Genomic DNA, 16,655 nt, shown 5'->3' with positions numbered 1-16,655 from the left:
TTCAGCTAGTATGTTTGGGTTGGGAGAGTTGAAAATTCAAGGTGTACAGGTCTCTGGAAAATATCTCAAACTGGAGGAAAAAAAATAATGTGGATTCAGCTGAAAGGATTGCATGGCCAAGAAGGACTAGCTCATTCCCTTTGGTCCCTGTATTAGTAGTAGATCAACAGGCATATTGCTATGCCTCATCACAAGCATATACATTAAGCTGTTTATAATAGCAATGGGTTGTGTGAGTTACTCATCTGATACACTATATGAAGTAGAGCTGGTCAACGTAGGTGATCAGGAAAATGTAGTCCCTTTTTTGTAGTTCACATTTTGAGTCTTTTTTGAGTTCTGACAATAATCTGGTCCAAAGCACATTCAACCCAGTTAATGCTGTTTCTAAAACATGCTGAACTGTTATAACATACTTTTATTAAATCTAATAGTTAATTGCTCTCATTTTCTTAATTTGTCAGTCAAATTTCTCAAAGCAGTAGATCAGGGATCTCAAATGCAAATCACCACGAGGGCCACATGAGGACTAGTACATTGGCCCGAGGGCCGCATCACTGACACCTTTTCATACAACGATACAAAAGTATAGTAAAAAATGAAGAGTAATGTAGTATGCTATTAAAAGTCAATGTATTAACTTTTTTAAAACTGTAATGCGAAAAGTCAGTGCTAATTTTGACAGTCATTTCATTTTTGGCCGTTTTGCTGGCAGTGTTTTGCATCAACCAGAGCATCAATATTAGGTTTGATATCCTGAGACGAAACCAATCTCAGTGTTGCTTGCAAATTGTACCACATTCCATACAAAAAACTACACTAAGAGAATGTTAAGACTGCACAGTTGAGCACATGTGCCAAAATTAGGGTTGCCCACACAACTTTTTCTCTGCCCCTTTGAGATTGTTATCATGTAATCTTTTAATTACAGGGCCATGTACTGTTTTTCATATAATATATACCTTTTTTCTACACCCTTAAATTGTATAGCATCTTACAGTGATTTTTCTACTGACTTTTATTGCGTTGTCACGGTAGCCCAATATATGCTTACTAGCAAAGGACTTGCCACTTAGCCACTCAAGTTTATGGTAAGTATGAGTGAGGGTGGGCAAATGTGTGTTGTTATGGGAAGTTATGTTGATTTGTGCCTGGGTTGTGTTGTGCTGGGAGATTTTGGTTGATCTGTGTCGGTGGCAAATAAGGGGTGTGTACTGGGGTGATGGGCTGTCTGTATTTGGACTTGCTGGTTGTGTTGTTGTGTAGGTGGTTATGCTGATATATGAGGTGGCAGCTAGGCACAAGGGTGTGGCAGTCGGGCCAAGTAATCTACCATCTTTGAAGTCTCCATCATACAACCAATGAAATTGTAGCATGCAAATTAGCTATTGAGTAAGGGTGGTGATTGGTTGGTTGCGTTATCTCTGATATCACAATGGTCTAGTACGCTTGGCACAGCAGAGATACACACCTTTCTGTAGTTGTACATCAATTGTCACATCAAAATAGCTGAGAACTTCAAAATTGGTTGGTAACAGACTGCAAAACCCCCTACTCCACCCCTTCCATGAGGCCCTACCCACCACACCTCTTCCCACTCTTTCCCCACCCCCATTCCAACCCCTTCCTCAAAGTCTCCGCCCCCTCCCTGCCCTTATTCCAACCCCTTCCCCAAATCCCCGCCCCGGCCCTGCCTCTTCTCCGCCTCCTCCCCTGAGCGTGTTGCATCCTTGCTCCTCCCCCCTCCCTCCTGGAAAGTCCTAAGCGCCGCCAAACAGCTGATTGGCAGCGGGAAGCACTGGGAGATAGGCGGAGGGGCATGGACGTGGCGCGCTGGGAGTAGGTGGGGAAGGGGAGCTTGGCTGCCGGTGGGTGCAGAGCACCCACTCATTTGGGTGCTCCAGCCCCGGAGCACCCACGAAGTTGGCACCTATGGCAGGCTGCAGGAAATAACTCTGCGGGCCGCGTGTTTGAGACCCCTGCAGTAGATGATCCAACAGTGTTGAAGAATGAGGTTAGTAAGGAGTTTCTCTGAAATATTTCTTTTGCCTGTCCTGCCCTGACTATTACCTAAGGTGTTTTGAACCAAGATAATTTAAAGTGTATTGGGTCCTCTTCATCAACTATACTTGACTTCAGTGTGGCCTATACTATAAACCAGGGGCTGGCAACCTTTCAGAAGTGATGTGCCGAGTCTTCATTTATTCACTCTAATTTAAGATTTCACGTGCCAGTAATACATTTTAATGTTTTTAGAAGGTCTCTTTCTATAAGTCTATAATATACAACTAAACTATTGTTGTATGTAAAGTAAATAAGGTTTTTAAAATGTTTAAGAAGTTTCATTTAAAGTTAAATTAAAATGCAGAACCCCTGGACCGGTGGCCAGGACCCAGGCAGTGAGAGTGCCACTGAAAATCAGCTCGTGTGCCACCTTTGGCACATGTGCCATAGGTTGCCTACCCCTGCTATAAACCTTGGGTACCTTGAGCAAGGAATCATTTTTGTCCCCTTCCCTCCCTCTCTTGGTTTGAAACCTCCCCTTTTAACTGCTCATCTTCCACCTTTGGTTGAAGCTTTACAATTTCCAGGGTGTGGGGAGTGCTCCAGGCATTATCCCCAGCTCTCTTCTATATTTCTTTTAGCCCGCTAGGTCACCTTGTTGCTAGCTTAAGGCTTGGCTTTATCTTGGCTTTCTTCACTATATCAACTCCTGGCTATAACTTAAACTCTCACTGAATTTCTCCTTGGTAAAAGATTTTGTGTGTGTTGCATGCTCGCTCTCTCACTCACCTCACCTCAAACATCTAAATTAGCTCCCAAGACCAGAAACCTTGGAGTGATCTTTGGCTCTGGCTTTTATTCTTTCCCACATCCCTTGACTGTACATCTCCCTGTAAGATTGTATTGGTACTAAATTCAAATTCCTCATTGATTTTTAGTGTCTCCCTAGCCAGCTCTGAAAAGTAGGAGGGCAATGTTAAATTGTGTTTTAAGTTACCTTGTATGTCTCCACTTTCTCAACTCAAACACAGCTATTTATTGCTCATCCTCTCACTCTGCACCCACTAGTTCTAGGTTCTTCTATTTATCTCTGCACTGATGGCTGGCTCTTGTAGTGATCATTTTTAGCTAAAATGTTTGAGGTGTAGTCTTAGGAAACCCAGAAGCTAAGAACTCTTGATTGTTGTTCTTGCTCTTACCACTGTGATGCAGGACAAGTTACTTCATCTTTCTGCTTCACTTCTAAAACTGGGGTAATGCCTCCCTCGCAGGATATTGAGAGGATTAATGTAGTCAGTGCTTCAGCACTACTTAAAGTTGGAAAACATTACACACATGCTAAATATTTACCCATCTGAAACAAGTGAAACACTGTGGGCCAGTCTGATATCACAATGATAATAAATATAACTGAGCAAAATCTGACCCAGAGTCACTTCCGTTGTTTAAGTCTTGCCTTAAAACTTCTTGTTTCTCTTCAATTTATAAGTGACTGAAAAGCATGTAATCCTGCTCTGTGCTGGAGATGCTATAGAAAAATGAAATTTAGAAATGCCCACATTAAAGGAGAGCATGTTCTCCTTCCCATTGCTTCTCTTATTTTTTTGAGTCCTTTGTGTAAAAACAAAAAGTGTTTCTACCTGGATTTTCTGTTTTCACTGATTATATGGTTCAATTGAATAGCAAATGAGCTTGTTGATGTAGACCCTGATCATATGAGATGAAGGTTTTTGATTACAGAACTCTGGATTAATTACCTGTGTCAAGAAAGATGGCTATGGAAGAATCTCTCAAGAGTCTTAATTCCTATCTAGTGCTTTGGTAATTGCACATGTGTGGGATGCTTTCCAAACCCAGTATGTGCAAAATGTTCTTTCTTTCTGCTTATGCTTTAATCTGATTTTCAAGTTGAGTGGTGTAAACAGGCTATATTGAAAGACTAGGTGCTCTACTTCCTTTCTGGCAGGGACCTTAGCAGTGCAGTTTTCAATGTCCTAAATGTTTAAAATTATCCCTGCTGAGTGGTCTCCATTGCTTTCCTCAGGTACATAATGGGTAAAGATTAAGCACGTTTGACCCATACAGCTACCATTTATGACCAGGCCTTTTCCGAACCGGTTTAAAACGGGAATGATCTGTTGCCTTTCTTTAGCTTTATTTCCACTGCATTTACATGGTGATCGTTTTCCTTAATCTGTTGTCACGGAAAAGGGCTTGTTCTGTTTTAAACTGCTCTGAATTTAGGGTATATTGAGTGAGTGAGGCATGCTCTTGTTTAAAGGGGCATTCTCGTTCATATGAGATTGATATGTATCATCAATCAGTCTCTTTCCTGTTTAGCTTGAAATGAGATTTTCAAAGAGGCATGGTTAAAACCACCACAAGGTGCTGCCCTAATAAGCATTATTTGCAGACCAAATGACTACTCCTGCATAGATGAGTTCTTCATCTCCTCTCTTACTCTCCCCTCTACAGGCATCTCACACGCATGATGCAATCACAGAGGCTGCTCAGCTGATGAAGGAGGCAGTGGATGATATAATGGTTACACTGAATGAAGCTGCCAGTGAAGTGGGCATGGTTGGAGGTATGGTAGACTCAATAGCTGAGGCCATGAGCAAGGTGAGTATTTGGTACCTAGCAACCCCAAATTACATGGAGGGAAATTAATGGTTATCCTAGATGATACTGGCAACAATTGCTTAACATTTAATGTATGTTCCATTATACCACTGAAGTAGTTCAGAGAGCCAGATGCTAAATGTTCCTTAAATGGCCAGTGCTAAGTCAGTTCAGCTTTCTGTGCTGATGGAACGTGTTTTGCTATTGATCATAAAGGCCTGAAGAGTTAAGTGTTTCTAAATTCTTTCACTAACCTGCATTAAACAGTAAGAGGTGGGTTGGGCGTGATTTTTAAACAAAGCCCTTGCTTTTACTCAGTTACATGGCAAACACCCAAAAAGCATTCATTCAGATTGAAAGTTTATTGATTAAACAAGAAAGAAAAACAAGCATTTGTATTGAAACTGTGTTTGAGTGATTATGCAAACAAACTTAATCAGACCTTATCAAAGCCTCTCTCTCCTTTTGGAGTCAAAATATCAGTGTCTTTTATTTTCAGAGATGAAAAGGAAAAGGTTAATTTTACTCTCACTCCTGATCTGAAGAGCATTCACTTATCCTGTTCTTAACAAACAGATACAAGGTGAAGGAGTGACAGGATAGAAAAGAGGGGTGAAATAGGCTTTGATTGATGTTTCTGGAACACTGATTAGTTACGAGTGGATGCTTTGGCCGGCAAGGCAACCATGAGATCTGCTGCTTGGACCCTGGTTAGTTACAATCTGATCAGGGCCATCATTTGGTGGCATCTTTTCTCTTTAGACAAGACAGGTTTGGTTGAATGCAGTATGATTGACTTCAGGATTTGATGCAAAGCGAGGAAAGTGAGATAGGATAGGAGGAACAAAATAGTAGGACAGAAAATAACACAACAAGGGGATGCAATACAGGATCCTATGTGGCTTTGCAGTGCTGGTAATTAGATATTCTCCTGGGTTGGCTGAGGACTGGATATCATGATAATATGATGGCTTTCAGCACTCACGGGTGAAAACAAAGTTACTTAAACAAGAGCAAGGCCAGCCTGCCTTCCTTATGGAAGAAAGTCCATCAGTCCGGTTTACTCCTTCTGTCTGGGGATCAGGGAAGATGCGGTGAGACAAGATGAGCTGGGATGCAAAGTGGGCTGCGGATGAGAGAGAGAGTGTTTTTTTCAAAGTCACTTGTTTAATAACCCAAAAAAGGGGAAAAGTGGGCGGCATAGTTCATCCACATCATTATTTTATCCACCAATTAGACCTAATATCTGTCTCACTCATTTTGTTACATTAACTTCCAGCTCCACATCATCTGTTTTTAACAAGTATAATTTCAGCAGTACTTGGATTATATTGACATGGCCTTTTTTGTTTAGACTAATCCAGTTTCTCTGTTTCATTCTCTTGCACCTCTTTAAAACATTCAGTATTGTAAACAGAATGACCAGTTTTTCATGGTTATTGTAACATCTTACAAACTTTCACATGCTTTTTACAGTTGAGGTTAGGGTGACTTTGTAGGTCCAGCAATCACAACAAACCCTACCTACCATATGAAACCATAAAACTAGGAGACAGTTAGCATTAATTGCAAAATAGTACTGATGCACATGATGGAACTTGCATTTTCAATAGACACAAAATCATTACCTTTTGTTAGCACTGGTGGGATAGGATTATTTTGGAGACCTATTCCATTGAGTGGTGTGCCAGTATTTAAGAAAACAATCAAAAATTAGAAATGTCAATTATTTGGTTTTGCAAATGAGTTAAACCGCCTTGTAATACCACTGGAGTAGTACTGGTTTAGCATTACAACATATGTTTTTTTCCTCATTAAGTGACTCTCCCTTCTGACAACAGTCTTAGACTAGGACTTGTTTTGTCTTATTTGCTAAAGATAACAATATACATAACAAGTTCCTGAAATGACAGGTGATAGAAACATTTCTGATATTCAAAGAAACAAGAAAGTGTGTTCTAAAGAGGAAATAATTGTTTTCAGATATCTCTGTGTACTGGTTGATGGCATGGTCCCAGTGCTTCAGTTGGCTGGAGACAGTGCTGGGCTGCTTGATTTAATTGCATAGAGGAGAGTCATTTTAGACTGCATCTGCTTTAAATGAAGTTAGCAGCCTGTAATTTTCAATTTTTGCTTTGATCATTTTTATCTCTATGTGTTAAGAACTTCCTTTCTATCTGCCAGGGTTTGTAGCAAGTCTTCTCTTATGAAAGTCGCCCCTCTCCCCCTCCCCACCCCCCAGTTTAATATGTTTTTCCCCTCTTGGAAGACTCTTCACAACTAGGAGTTGGTTCTGAGGGCAAGTTGAATGTGGTACATTGCTGGTACAAAACTCTGCCATTTCAGAATTTTGAGATTAGGAGTAACTTCCCTAGGAACTTTATTAATGATTAACGCTTCATTCAGATTCCTCATTCGCTTGTTCATTTTGAACCAAAGAATTGAAGCTTAGACTTGAATGAAGTATATGAAGGTCAAAGAGAAAACAAAACCTAACTAATACATCAGTGGTCATTTGCTATGGGGAAAAATGGGCAGTTATTTCCCTTCCCCTTGGCCAGGCTTTTCATCAGTCTATGTCTTCCATTATGTTTTTCACTTCTTGCATTGCTCACTCACACACATTCAACATTTCAGAATATAATATCCCATATAATGTTCTTTGTGCTAAAACATCTCCCTCTCCTTTTCCCCCCAATTTTTCTTGAATGACGCTCTGGTTGCATATCCATATGTAGAGGAGTTTGCCAATTTTAACACAGAATAACAAGTTGAAAGCTGTTGCATAGCAACCAAGTATGTGGGGCTTTCTAGGAAGAGAAATCAGAAGAATGGGTTAGCAATTATCTTCCCTTGAAGGGGAGTGTCTCAAAACTGTAATCTTTATTGTCTTGTCTAGGGTACTACCTTTTGTGGCAAAAATGCATATAGTAGTCCTATAAATCCTGGGCAATATTTTCTGTCATATTGTCTTCTAAAACAAATTAGTCTGGTTTTAGTTAATGGCGGGGAAAATGAGATGAACTTGAGGAACACAGTGGAGGAAGCCACGTCTGAAGAGTCTTTACCTAAGATAATTAGCAAGTCTCGCTGAGAAAAACATAACTAGTAAACTGGGAGTATGCTAGTCTCAAAAGGAAGGTAGGGGAAGTTTAATTTATTAAGCAAATACATTTTCCATCATCTTTTGCTAAAAAAAAAAAAATTTAAACAATCTTATTTATACTAGGCTTCATGTTTAATTTTACTCAGTCTCTGGCATTTTGGTGGCTGAGTGGTATGCAGAATGGAACGTTTTATGGCATGGCCTAAAGGAATGTTATAGCGACTAATCGGGTGAAAGATCTATCTTGTGATCATTGTACATTCATTTTTAGATCTAATGGGCTGCAGGTCAGGGAAACTGAAAGAAAAAAAAAAGTGAACTTGGGAAGAAAGTCAGGACTTGCTAAATATTTGGGCACTAAACTGCATATTCTATACAAATGACATGAAATTAGTGATGTAAGCTATGAAGCTTTACTGTACATTTGAGCTCATTTTGTATTTAACTTTGTGTTGTGCAATTGCAGTACTAGACTGAAAAGTTTAGTAATATGTGAGTCCTTCGTGCCTGTCATTGCTTTCATGTTTTCCCCTCTCTCCACAGCTGGATGAGGGCACACCTCCAGATCCAAAGGGAACATTTGTTGATTATCAAACTACGGTAGTGAAATATTCTAAAGCCATTGCTGTAACAGCACAGGAAATGGTAAGAGAAACTAGCAAGTGTTCTATAAAATAGCTGGGTAACAACTATAGAGTATGTGTAAGAAATTCAAACCGCTGTACAGTGTTAATCTGAACCAATTCTGACTGGAGCCTTTTCTTTGTGACATTGATTTCCAGTTGATCTGTTTTGTGGGTAGGCAAAATAAGGGTGCTGACACCATTTCCTGGACTTCTTCATTGGAACTTGATTGTATGATGGACAGGAGTGCGATCTCTCTCTGGCTAACTCAAAGTACGGGGCTTTAAAGAATATATGCTGTTCTCTTTACCTTGCTGCCCAAAAGAACAAGCTGTGAAAACAGGAGAGAACACCTTAGGAGGCATGTGCTGGAACTTGACAGTAACCAAAAGAGATGCCTCCATGAGGAAGAGGGTGGAGGGAATGGGGTAGAAATATAGCGTTCAGGAACAAATGAAGTGAAGCAAAAAGGAAGTTATGCTGATTACTGGGGAGAGAATGACATTAGGAATAGCAGTAGTACAAAACTCTGTCCACCGTGTCATTATTGATCTGTCTTGGGCCTAGCTGATTTAGACTGTTGTAGACGTTGATATGATTTATACTCCCATCAAGAGAACAATACTTGAGCTGGTCTGTTACTTGAATCTGTCTTGAAACAATGGTTTGACTGTACCAGAACATTTTATGGCGGAGGATTTCTTTCCATTAGAGGCTGAACTAAGACCAACCAATTCATTTCATTAATTTGATTGTGAAGCAGTCTGTTAACACGCAACAGCTGGTTTAAAACAGACTTGTCTAGCCAGTTTTACAATTTAAAAATTGAGTGGCTATATTCCTCCTACTGTAATGGGAAAAGCCATCGAATTTGGAAGTCTGTGTTAACGGGTTCTTTGGCATGAGATGTATATATTAGTGGAATGTGATGTCAAGTACGTCTCATGAGGCTTACTTTTTGTGAGAAACAAATGAAGGTATGTGTTGAAACTGCTTTAATCAACCCTTCAAATCATTGGAATCTTGTCCTAGCATAAGTTTCTTGCTGACGTACATTAGCCCTTTGGGGTGTGATATTTAATTATTCTTTAACTTTATCCCTTAATTGAGATCAAACCTTGCAAGACAATCGTTAAATTCATGAAATGAGCAATGGTCAAATCCTTGTTTTCTCTCACAGAATTCCTGGTGATGTGATTCACTTGGGCATAAAATGAAGTGGGGCGGGATCTTTGGCTAATTAGGTCCTTTCTTGATTCATACTAATGGTTAATATAATAAACTGTATTAATCCATTAGTAAAGAATACTCTACCTTTTTTAAATATAAGGATAATATTATTGCATGCTACCAAAAAAACCTTCTAAATTGCTGTGAAAAAAAAAAAAAAAAAAATTGGTTTTGCCAAAAAAAAAAAAAAAGAGAGGGAGAGAATCTTTGCAGGTACTGTAGTGAGTTGTCATTTCAACAGATTGCAGTCAGCCCTTCTCCATGCACATTAGGAATTTGTCTAAGACCAGTTTATGATTTTATCCAAAGGCTGGAATGTCACTCGTTTCACCTGTTTTCTCAAGCAGAAATGGAACAATGTCACCTTCACAGAGTTGGCAAATATTCCAGGAAAAGTTTCACTTTTTGTGCTCCCAAATCAGAAACTCTTCGTTTTGTACATTTCCAAACATTTCCTTCTTGCCCCAGAGGTCTTGCATGTTCTGTGAGTCTTAGGATCCACTTAAGATCTTTCCATTCCACATCATGGTGACCATCAGTGGGGCTGAGGAGGGTCTAGAAGAGAGTGGGTTGCTTAGCCCATCAGTGCCAAATGGAGGGGGCCGCTGTTGTGCAGTGTGAAGCACTCTTCTCCCCTTTCTTCTCCTCCCCAAATTCACCTACTAAAGCTGAGAGTATTGAGTACTTCTGCAGTCATCTACTCTACTGAGGAGTGAATTTCCATTTCTAACTGCACCTCAGTTACTTTGTGTTCTGTGGGTGCCTAGTTACTGTGGGTCTAATAAAGCATGTTTGCTTGTCTTTTCGGCTCATAGAATTCTAGCTGGAAACTGAATTGCTAAGACAGCAACAGGTACCCTATCACCGGTGCTGCAAAAACATACTTGTGTGCTTCTAGGCAGTGTGGAGTATTAACAAGCTGGTTTTATGCCTGTCATTGTTTTATTGCTTGTTTTCTTTTTTCAGATGACTAAGTCGGTTACTAACCCGGAGGAGTTGGGAGGACTTGCATCACAAATGACCAATGACTATGGGCATTTGGCTCTCCAGGGCCGAATGGCAGCAGCTACAGCTGAACCAGAGGAGGTCTGCAGTTTTTAGACCTCTAAACTCTGAATGCACAGTGGTGTCAACATTAAGTATTCTCTTGCACTTTAAAATAGGGGGGGAAATGGGGTACGATAACCAAAGACAGTAGGCCACCCAGTTGCTATAATGCAGCTGCAGTTATCCCCAAGTCTGAGTCTTCTCTTGTGCAGTCAAATAAAAAATAGGGTTACAACCTTCTGGTAGTAGGGGTGTTTTCTCTGAAACATTTCTGAGATCATTTAAAATGAATACAGTAAATATTTTCCCAGACAGGAAAATTCTGTTTACTGTACTTCAGTCTTGTCAACCATCTGTTTGTCCAACATGTAGGAAGACAGTCTCTATCCCGTTGACACTGGAAATATTAGGTAGTAAGACACATGGGGTGGGGTTTTCAGAAGGATTCCACCTGGGCCTAACATTGCATTATAGGCCCTATTCCATGGTTTCAGATCTGGAGATCTGTACTCAAACCTCTCTCTCTTCCACAGATTTCATGTTTGGGCCTATCTGCCTTAGCGCTCTATCAGTACCTTTTAAAAAGAATGGATTCAAGCATACAGCACACACAACTAGATAAAAGCTTTAATGCTATTATTTTCTCTGAAGGGAAGGGGGAACTAGTAGAAAATGTTTACATTCCATCTTCTTGGCATAAAGTCCAAAATATTGCCATCTTCGTTTTCATCACAGTTGAATCATAAGTCAGCCACTGTTTGCCATTACAGTCCCTATATATCTTATGTAGGCTATCTAATCTACCCATTTTGCACCACTTTCACTACTGTGGTATATCACCACCTGTGAAAAACATCTGTAGTTAGATATTTATTTACAATACTGACACAGCCTGGCACAATACTGTGTATGTATATATACATGTAGGCTGTAACATGCATTCTGTTGCAGCATTGCTCATGCAAAGTGTATGTGAATGAAGAGCTGCGGAATACAGCAAAACATTTTCTATTAATATTTAAGTTTTTAAACAAGTTTGTTTCTACCATTCTTATCCCTTTTTATCTCACTTTTTGTGAAATGTCTCGGGCACTAGTTTTCTGTTAGGAATGTTACAAATTAGCAAATGTTAGAGGCCAAAAAAGTAAGCTTTTAATTTCTAAAAGTGTGCGTGTTCACACCACAAGCCAAATTATAGGAGTTGCTCACCAAGTCAGAGGACAGAAACATCCAATCAAGCATGAACAACAACTCAACGTCAATCATCAGATATTTGAAACAAATTGCTTGCAACACTCCACAGACAAGAACTGTTCTCCAGAATAACTGGAAAGTTTCCAACTGCTTGCAGGCAACCTGGAAACAGAAAATTGGAGACATTTCTCTAGTTATTCACTACAGATCATTTCCCACTGTCTCATGATTTGATGAATCACATAAATATACTTTTTTCTTCTCTCCTCAAACTGTTTCACATATACCAGGGGTTCTCAAACTTCATTGCACTGCGACCCTTTTTCTGACAACAAAAATTAATACAGGACCCCAGGAGGGAAGACCAAAGCCTGAGCCCCACCACCCCGGGTGCGGAGGCCAAAAACGCGAGCCGTGTCGTCCCAGGCTGGGGGACCAAAGCCAAAGCCCAACGGCTTCAGCCACAGGCAGGGGGCCTGTAACTTGAGCCCTGCCGCCCAGAGCTGAAGCTCTCTGGCTTTGTCTTCGGCCACGGGTGGCGGGGCTCGGGCTTCAGCTTTGGCCCCAGGTTCCAGCAAGTCTAAGCCAGCCCTGGCAACCCCATTAAAACGGGGTCCCAACCCACTGTTTGAGAACCGCTGACATATACCATACTGCCCTGAGAGGGAGATTCAGAGAGATAATCAGAGGAAGGGAATGGTCGTTGTCCTCTTTCTCCATCATGTGTATGGTACTCAGGGCATGATTAAAAATCTTTGAATCAGTGAAGATGACTGCTTTTTCCCTATTGATTCTTAGACTGTTGGTGTTTAGCTCCATTGGCCAGTTACAGTATCAGATTATCAAGACAAAAGACCTTCAAACAGCTTTTGACTTATTTATTACACCTCCCCACTGACAGTTCACTTGAGTTTTTTTTAAATATTCTTGGTGCTGAATAGCTAAGTCAATGGCTTATATTCATCATGGGTACTGTTAGGCATAATGAACATTCATTTATGAAAATAGTGCACATTAACGTCAGCTTTAAGTAGAAATAATTTCATTATTGAAACTAATAGCTGCAATTCCTACTTACGTATTAACCAAAATACAAACACAATTATATGTAAACGTATGTAGCAGTACTAAAACTAGCATTGGTTCGTATTTCTCAGGCCACACTGCTCAACTCCATTTCAAGATTAATAGTAAATCTGAAATAGTGATGCATTTAGAGGTATATATAGGTTTGGCTATTTTATAGGGATGTGCCAATTATTGGAGAATAAATGAATATCCAAGAACTTGTGCTAGATTCATCTGTGAATGAAATTGAGGTACTCAGAACTAAGCTTACATACTCCTCAACCTAGTTTGATCAGAGTGGAGGAGGAGCCTGTATGCCTTGAGGTCAGCTCACCCTGAGAACAAGCAGTTCATTTTTGCTTTATACCTTGGGCAATGAAATATTACAGCACGGAGATGCACACATTTTTGTGACGTTTCTACTATCTTTTAGAAATACCTAAATTAGACTTGGGTAAATTCCCTATGCTAATCATATAAGACATGTCCAGATTCTGATCCCTTAACTCAGGTAAAATAGTATTCCTCCTTCATGAGTAGTCCCATTGAAGTTGAGGGGATCACGTGTGGATTAAGATGCTACTTAGCATGAATAAGGGATGTCAGAATCTGGCCCTTATTTCTGATCTTTGCAGGAACTGTACTGGTGGGCAAGTATTTGCAACAAAAATTGTGCGAGTTTTACAATGTTTCCATTTATACAAAGCCTCAACATTCTAAGCACCTTCTTTGTCTCCTGTCTCCTCTTCCCCATAATTTGTTGCCTATCTAGATAGGGTTCCAGATCAGGACTCGGGTACAGGATCTTGGTCATGGATGTATCTTTCTAGTACAGAAAGCTGGAGCTCTACAGATTTGCCCTACGGACAGCTACACCAAGAGGGAGTTGATAGAATGTGCTCGTGCTGTCACTGAAAAGGTAAGATGTCCCTTGTTGTTTCATAGATTCAAAAGGGATCGTTGGGATCATCTAGTCTGACCTCTTGCATAACACAAGTCATAGACTTTCCCCCAAATAATTCATAGAGCAGATATTGTAAAAAAAACATCCAGTCTTGATTTAACAGTTGTCAGTTAGAAGAGCTGTGTAGTGTGGGACAGCACCGATTTGTCTTTTAAACAAGCTTCATGACAAAGTTGAGTTGCCAAGAGCTTCAGTCATCCTTGTGATCACGTTACTGGGCAGCACCATAGATTGCTGAAAAGTAATTGTGACACTGAAATAAATGCACCAACCTCCTTTATTGCCTGTGCAGAGTACTGTAGGATAATTGGAATTCTTATTTATTGTAGCTGGGGGAAGTTTTTCCTTTCATTTAGATATTATGGAAGATGAGTGGTTACACTATTGATCGCAGAGTGTCAGTATTTATATGCAGAGCAGATGCAGTTAAGGCCTCCATGATCCGCTCATTTATTGTGTATCCTGCTTGATCAGGAGACAGACTTTTCCTACTGTGAAAGACAAATGCCAATAGCAGGCTTCCTTCTATGGAAAAACTAATCAAACCTGCTAATGTGCAGATAGAGCAGGCAAGGGAAGGGAAAGGGAGAGGTTTATCGTAGATTGTGAAATGAGATCACAAAATGAATTGCACCTGTTGATTCTCATCACAGGAGTTAGTTTAACTCAGAAATCAGTTCATTATGCTTTGTTTTAATGTGACCCTCTTTTTTTATTTTCCTGTTTCCAGGTTTCCTTAGTTCTGTCTGCCCTTCAAGCAGGAAACAAAGGTACTCAGGCTTGTATCACTGCAGCCAGTGCTGTGTCGGGGATAATTGCAGATCTGGACACAACTATCATGTTTGCTACAGCTGGAACCCTTAATGCTGAGAACAATGAATCATTTGCGGATCACAGGTCAGTGATACCGAAAAAGCTGGTGGAGGGGGCTGGCTGCAAGAAGGGGGCAGGGGGCAATAGATAAATGTCCTGCTAATGGCAAACAGAGGGAGTGGAGATGCAGTTTTCCTGCCTTTTCAAACCCCTAATAATGAAGCCAGATGAACAGAGGAGCAAGAGAGAAATAGAAAAGGGTTGGGGGCAGCACTTCAAAAGCTGGATAAAGTAGCCTGTATAGTAAAAGCAAATTTCATTTTGACCATTTATGTGGGAGAGGAAATTTTAAGTTATAGCTGGATAATTTCTCAACTGTTTCAAAAGAAAACCTCAAAGATCAGTTTTATCCAAATTATTTAATAAATCCATTTCTATTTTTCATTCTTACTGATTGTTACACTGTGATCCTATATGAAAAATTAACTGTCCATGCATTCAGAGAGAAATACTTTTCCGATGTTTTTTGCAAGACTTGTATTTGACTTTATGGCTTTTTCTTCGTGGGTTACTAAATGCACTTGCCCACTGCTGATGTTGGAGATTATTAATGGAAGAGATGCTGGAGTATCAGTCATTCTGTCATTTGGTGAGATGATGACACAGGTTTCCTTCTGATAGTGTCTGAAATAGGATGAGAGATTTGCAGCATCCAGGCCATTATTCTCCTCATATTAAAAACCTGATTCTAATGGTCAAGACTGAGCTGTTGCCTAACAGCACAATTGGCCTACGCTGCCAGCATTTAACTCAGTACAGTGCCAGTGGCTTTGGGAGTATGAAGAGTGCAATGCAGCCCAAATTATTGCAGCTTTATACAGTAAGAGTTAGGGTTCATTTTTATCATCAAATAATAAGTTTGTTAAATGCTGTGTGACAAGTGTGAAGACAAGGTCCTGCTTCAAAGAGCTGAACATTGAAATGCAAGATTGGAATGCAAAAAAAGACACAAAGGCTGAGCAGTGATGATTAGCACGTTCCTTATTTTGTTACCTAACCTATCACTTCTTTGAAGGGATGTCCAGAGATTGTGTATGTCCTTTCAGACCATTTGCTAAGGGAATGGCTAAAGCCTTTATGCAGAGGCTTAAATGGAATATGCAAAGTGTGTATATATTAACACAGGTTGGGGTGGGGGGGAACAAAGCAACAGTGTGGTGTCCATGTACACTTTGTTGGACAGTTTCTCCTCCTTACAGTACATCTTAATATTGTACCTCAAAACTTACTTTTGCTGTTAAAAATAGCAGTCTTGTTTGGGAAGGAGACAAATAAGCAAAGAGCTCAAACAGAGTTCAGGGAGTTAAAACCTCAGTATGTTTTGTATATTGCATTATAAAACATAATTCAATTCTAATTAAAACTTTCTTTAAAGCAAAAACCCAAACTGCTGACTACTGTCTCTTTGCATTCAAAAGGGATTACCTGCTTTTTGCATTGTGTCTGTATTTTATAATCTTTAATTGCTGTGGGAAGTGCAGCAATTGATCTTTTTTCAGTAAAGCTGGATAATCATTTTGATTTCCTTCTACCTAAATGAGTAATTGGAGTAAGAGAGTATGTATGAAACAGCTGCTATGTAAGAGCAGATTTTTCCAAATTCTGAATATATGGATTTAATACTGTGCACTTCCAACATAATTGAAGATTGCCCCATTTCTATAAAAAGAAACATATTTTCCAACTAGTATGCTCTCATGAGTTATCTTACCACAGGCCTTGTTTAAACTGGAGTTTAAAGGTGTGATGTTAGCATGTGTTTGCCTTGAATTCCACGCTAAACTGGTCAAGATAAATCCCAGAAGAGAGCCTGTACTTAAACTCAACCAGTTGCACATTGCTAGGGTTGCCATATCCAGCAAATAAAAAAAGAGGACCCTCCATGAGCCCTGTCCCCGCCCATTTCCCCACCCCGACTCCACC

At 40.0% G+C, this 16,655-nt stretch overlaps 1 protein-coding gene across 2 annotated transcripts in view; it reads left to right on the top strand.

The window, feature by feature from the left end:
- Positions 1 to 16,655, top strand: part of TLN2 (talin 2) — a 367,623-nt gene that overhangs the window by 295,634 nt on the left and 55,334 nt on the right. For both annotated transcript variants that reach the window (XM_034782956.1, XM_034782957.1), the window contains exons 42-46: positions 4,480 to 4,626; positions 8,276 to 8,377; positions 10,553 to 10,672; positions 13,668 to 13,814; positions 14,590 to 14,756. In XM_034782956.1, the coding sequence (XP_034638847.1) occupies positions 4,480 to 4,626; positions 8,276 to 8,377; positions 10,553 to 10,672; positions 13,668 to 13,814; positions 14,590 to 14,756 (683 nt within the window). The remainder of the gene's footprint in view (positions 1 to 4,479; positions 4,627 to 8,275; positions 8,378 to 10,552; positions 10,673 to 13,667; positions 13,815 to 14,589; positions 14,757 to 16,655) is intronic.

Source organism: Trachemys scripta, chromosome 10 (assembly GCF_013100865.1).
Source record: "Trachemys scripta elegans isolate TJP31775 chromosome 10, CAS_Tse_1.0, whole genome shotgun sequence".
Taxonomy (NCBI): Eukaryota; Metazoa; Chordata; order Testudines; family Emydidae; genus Trachemys; species Trachemys scripta.
This window is presented reverse-complemented; position numbering and strand designations above follow the sequence as displayed.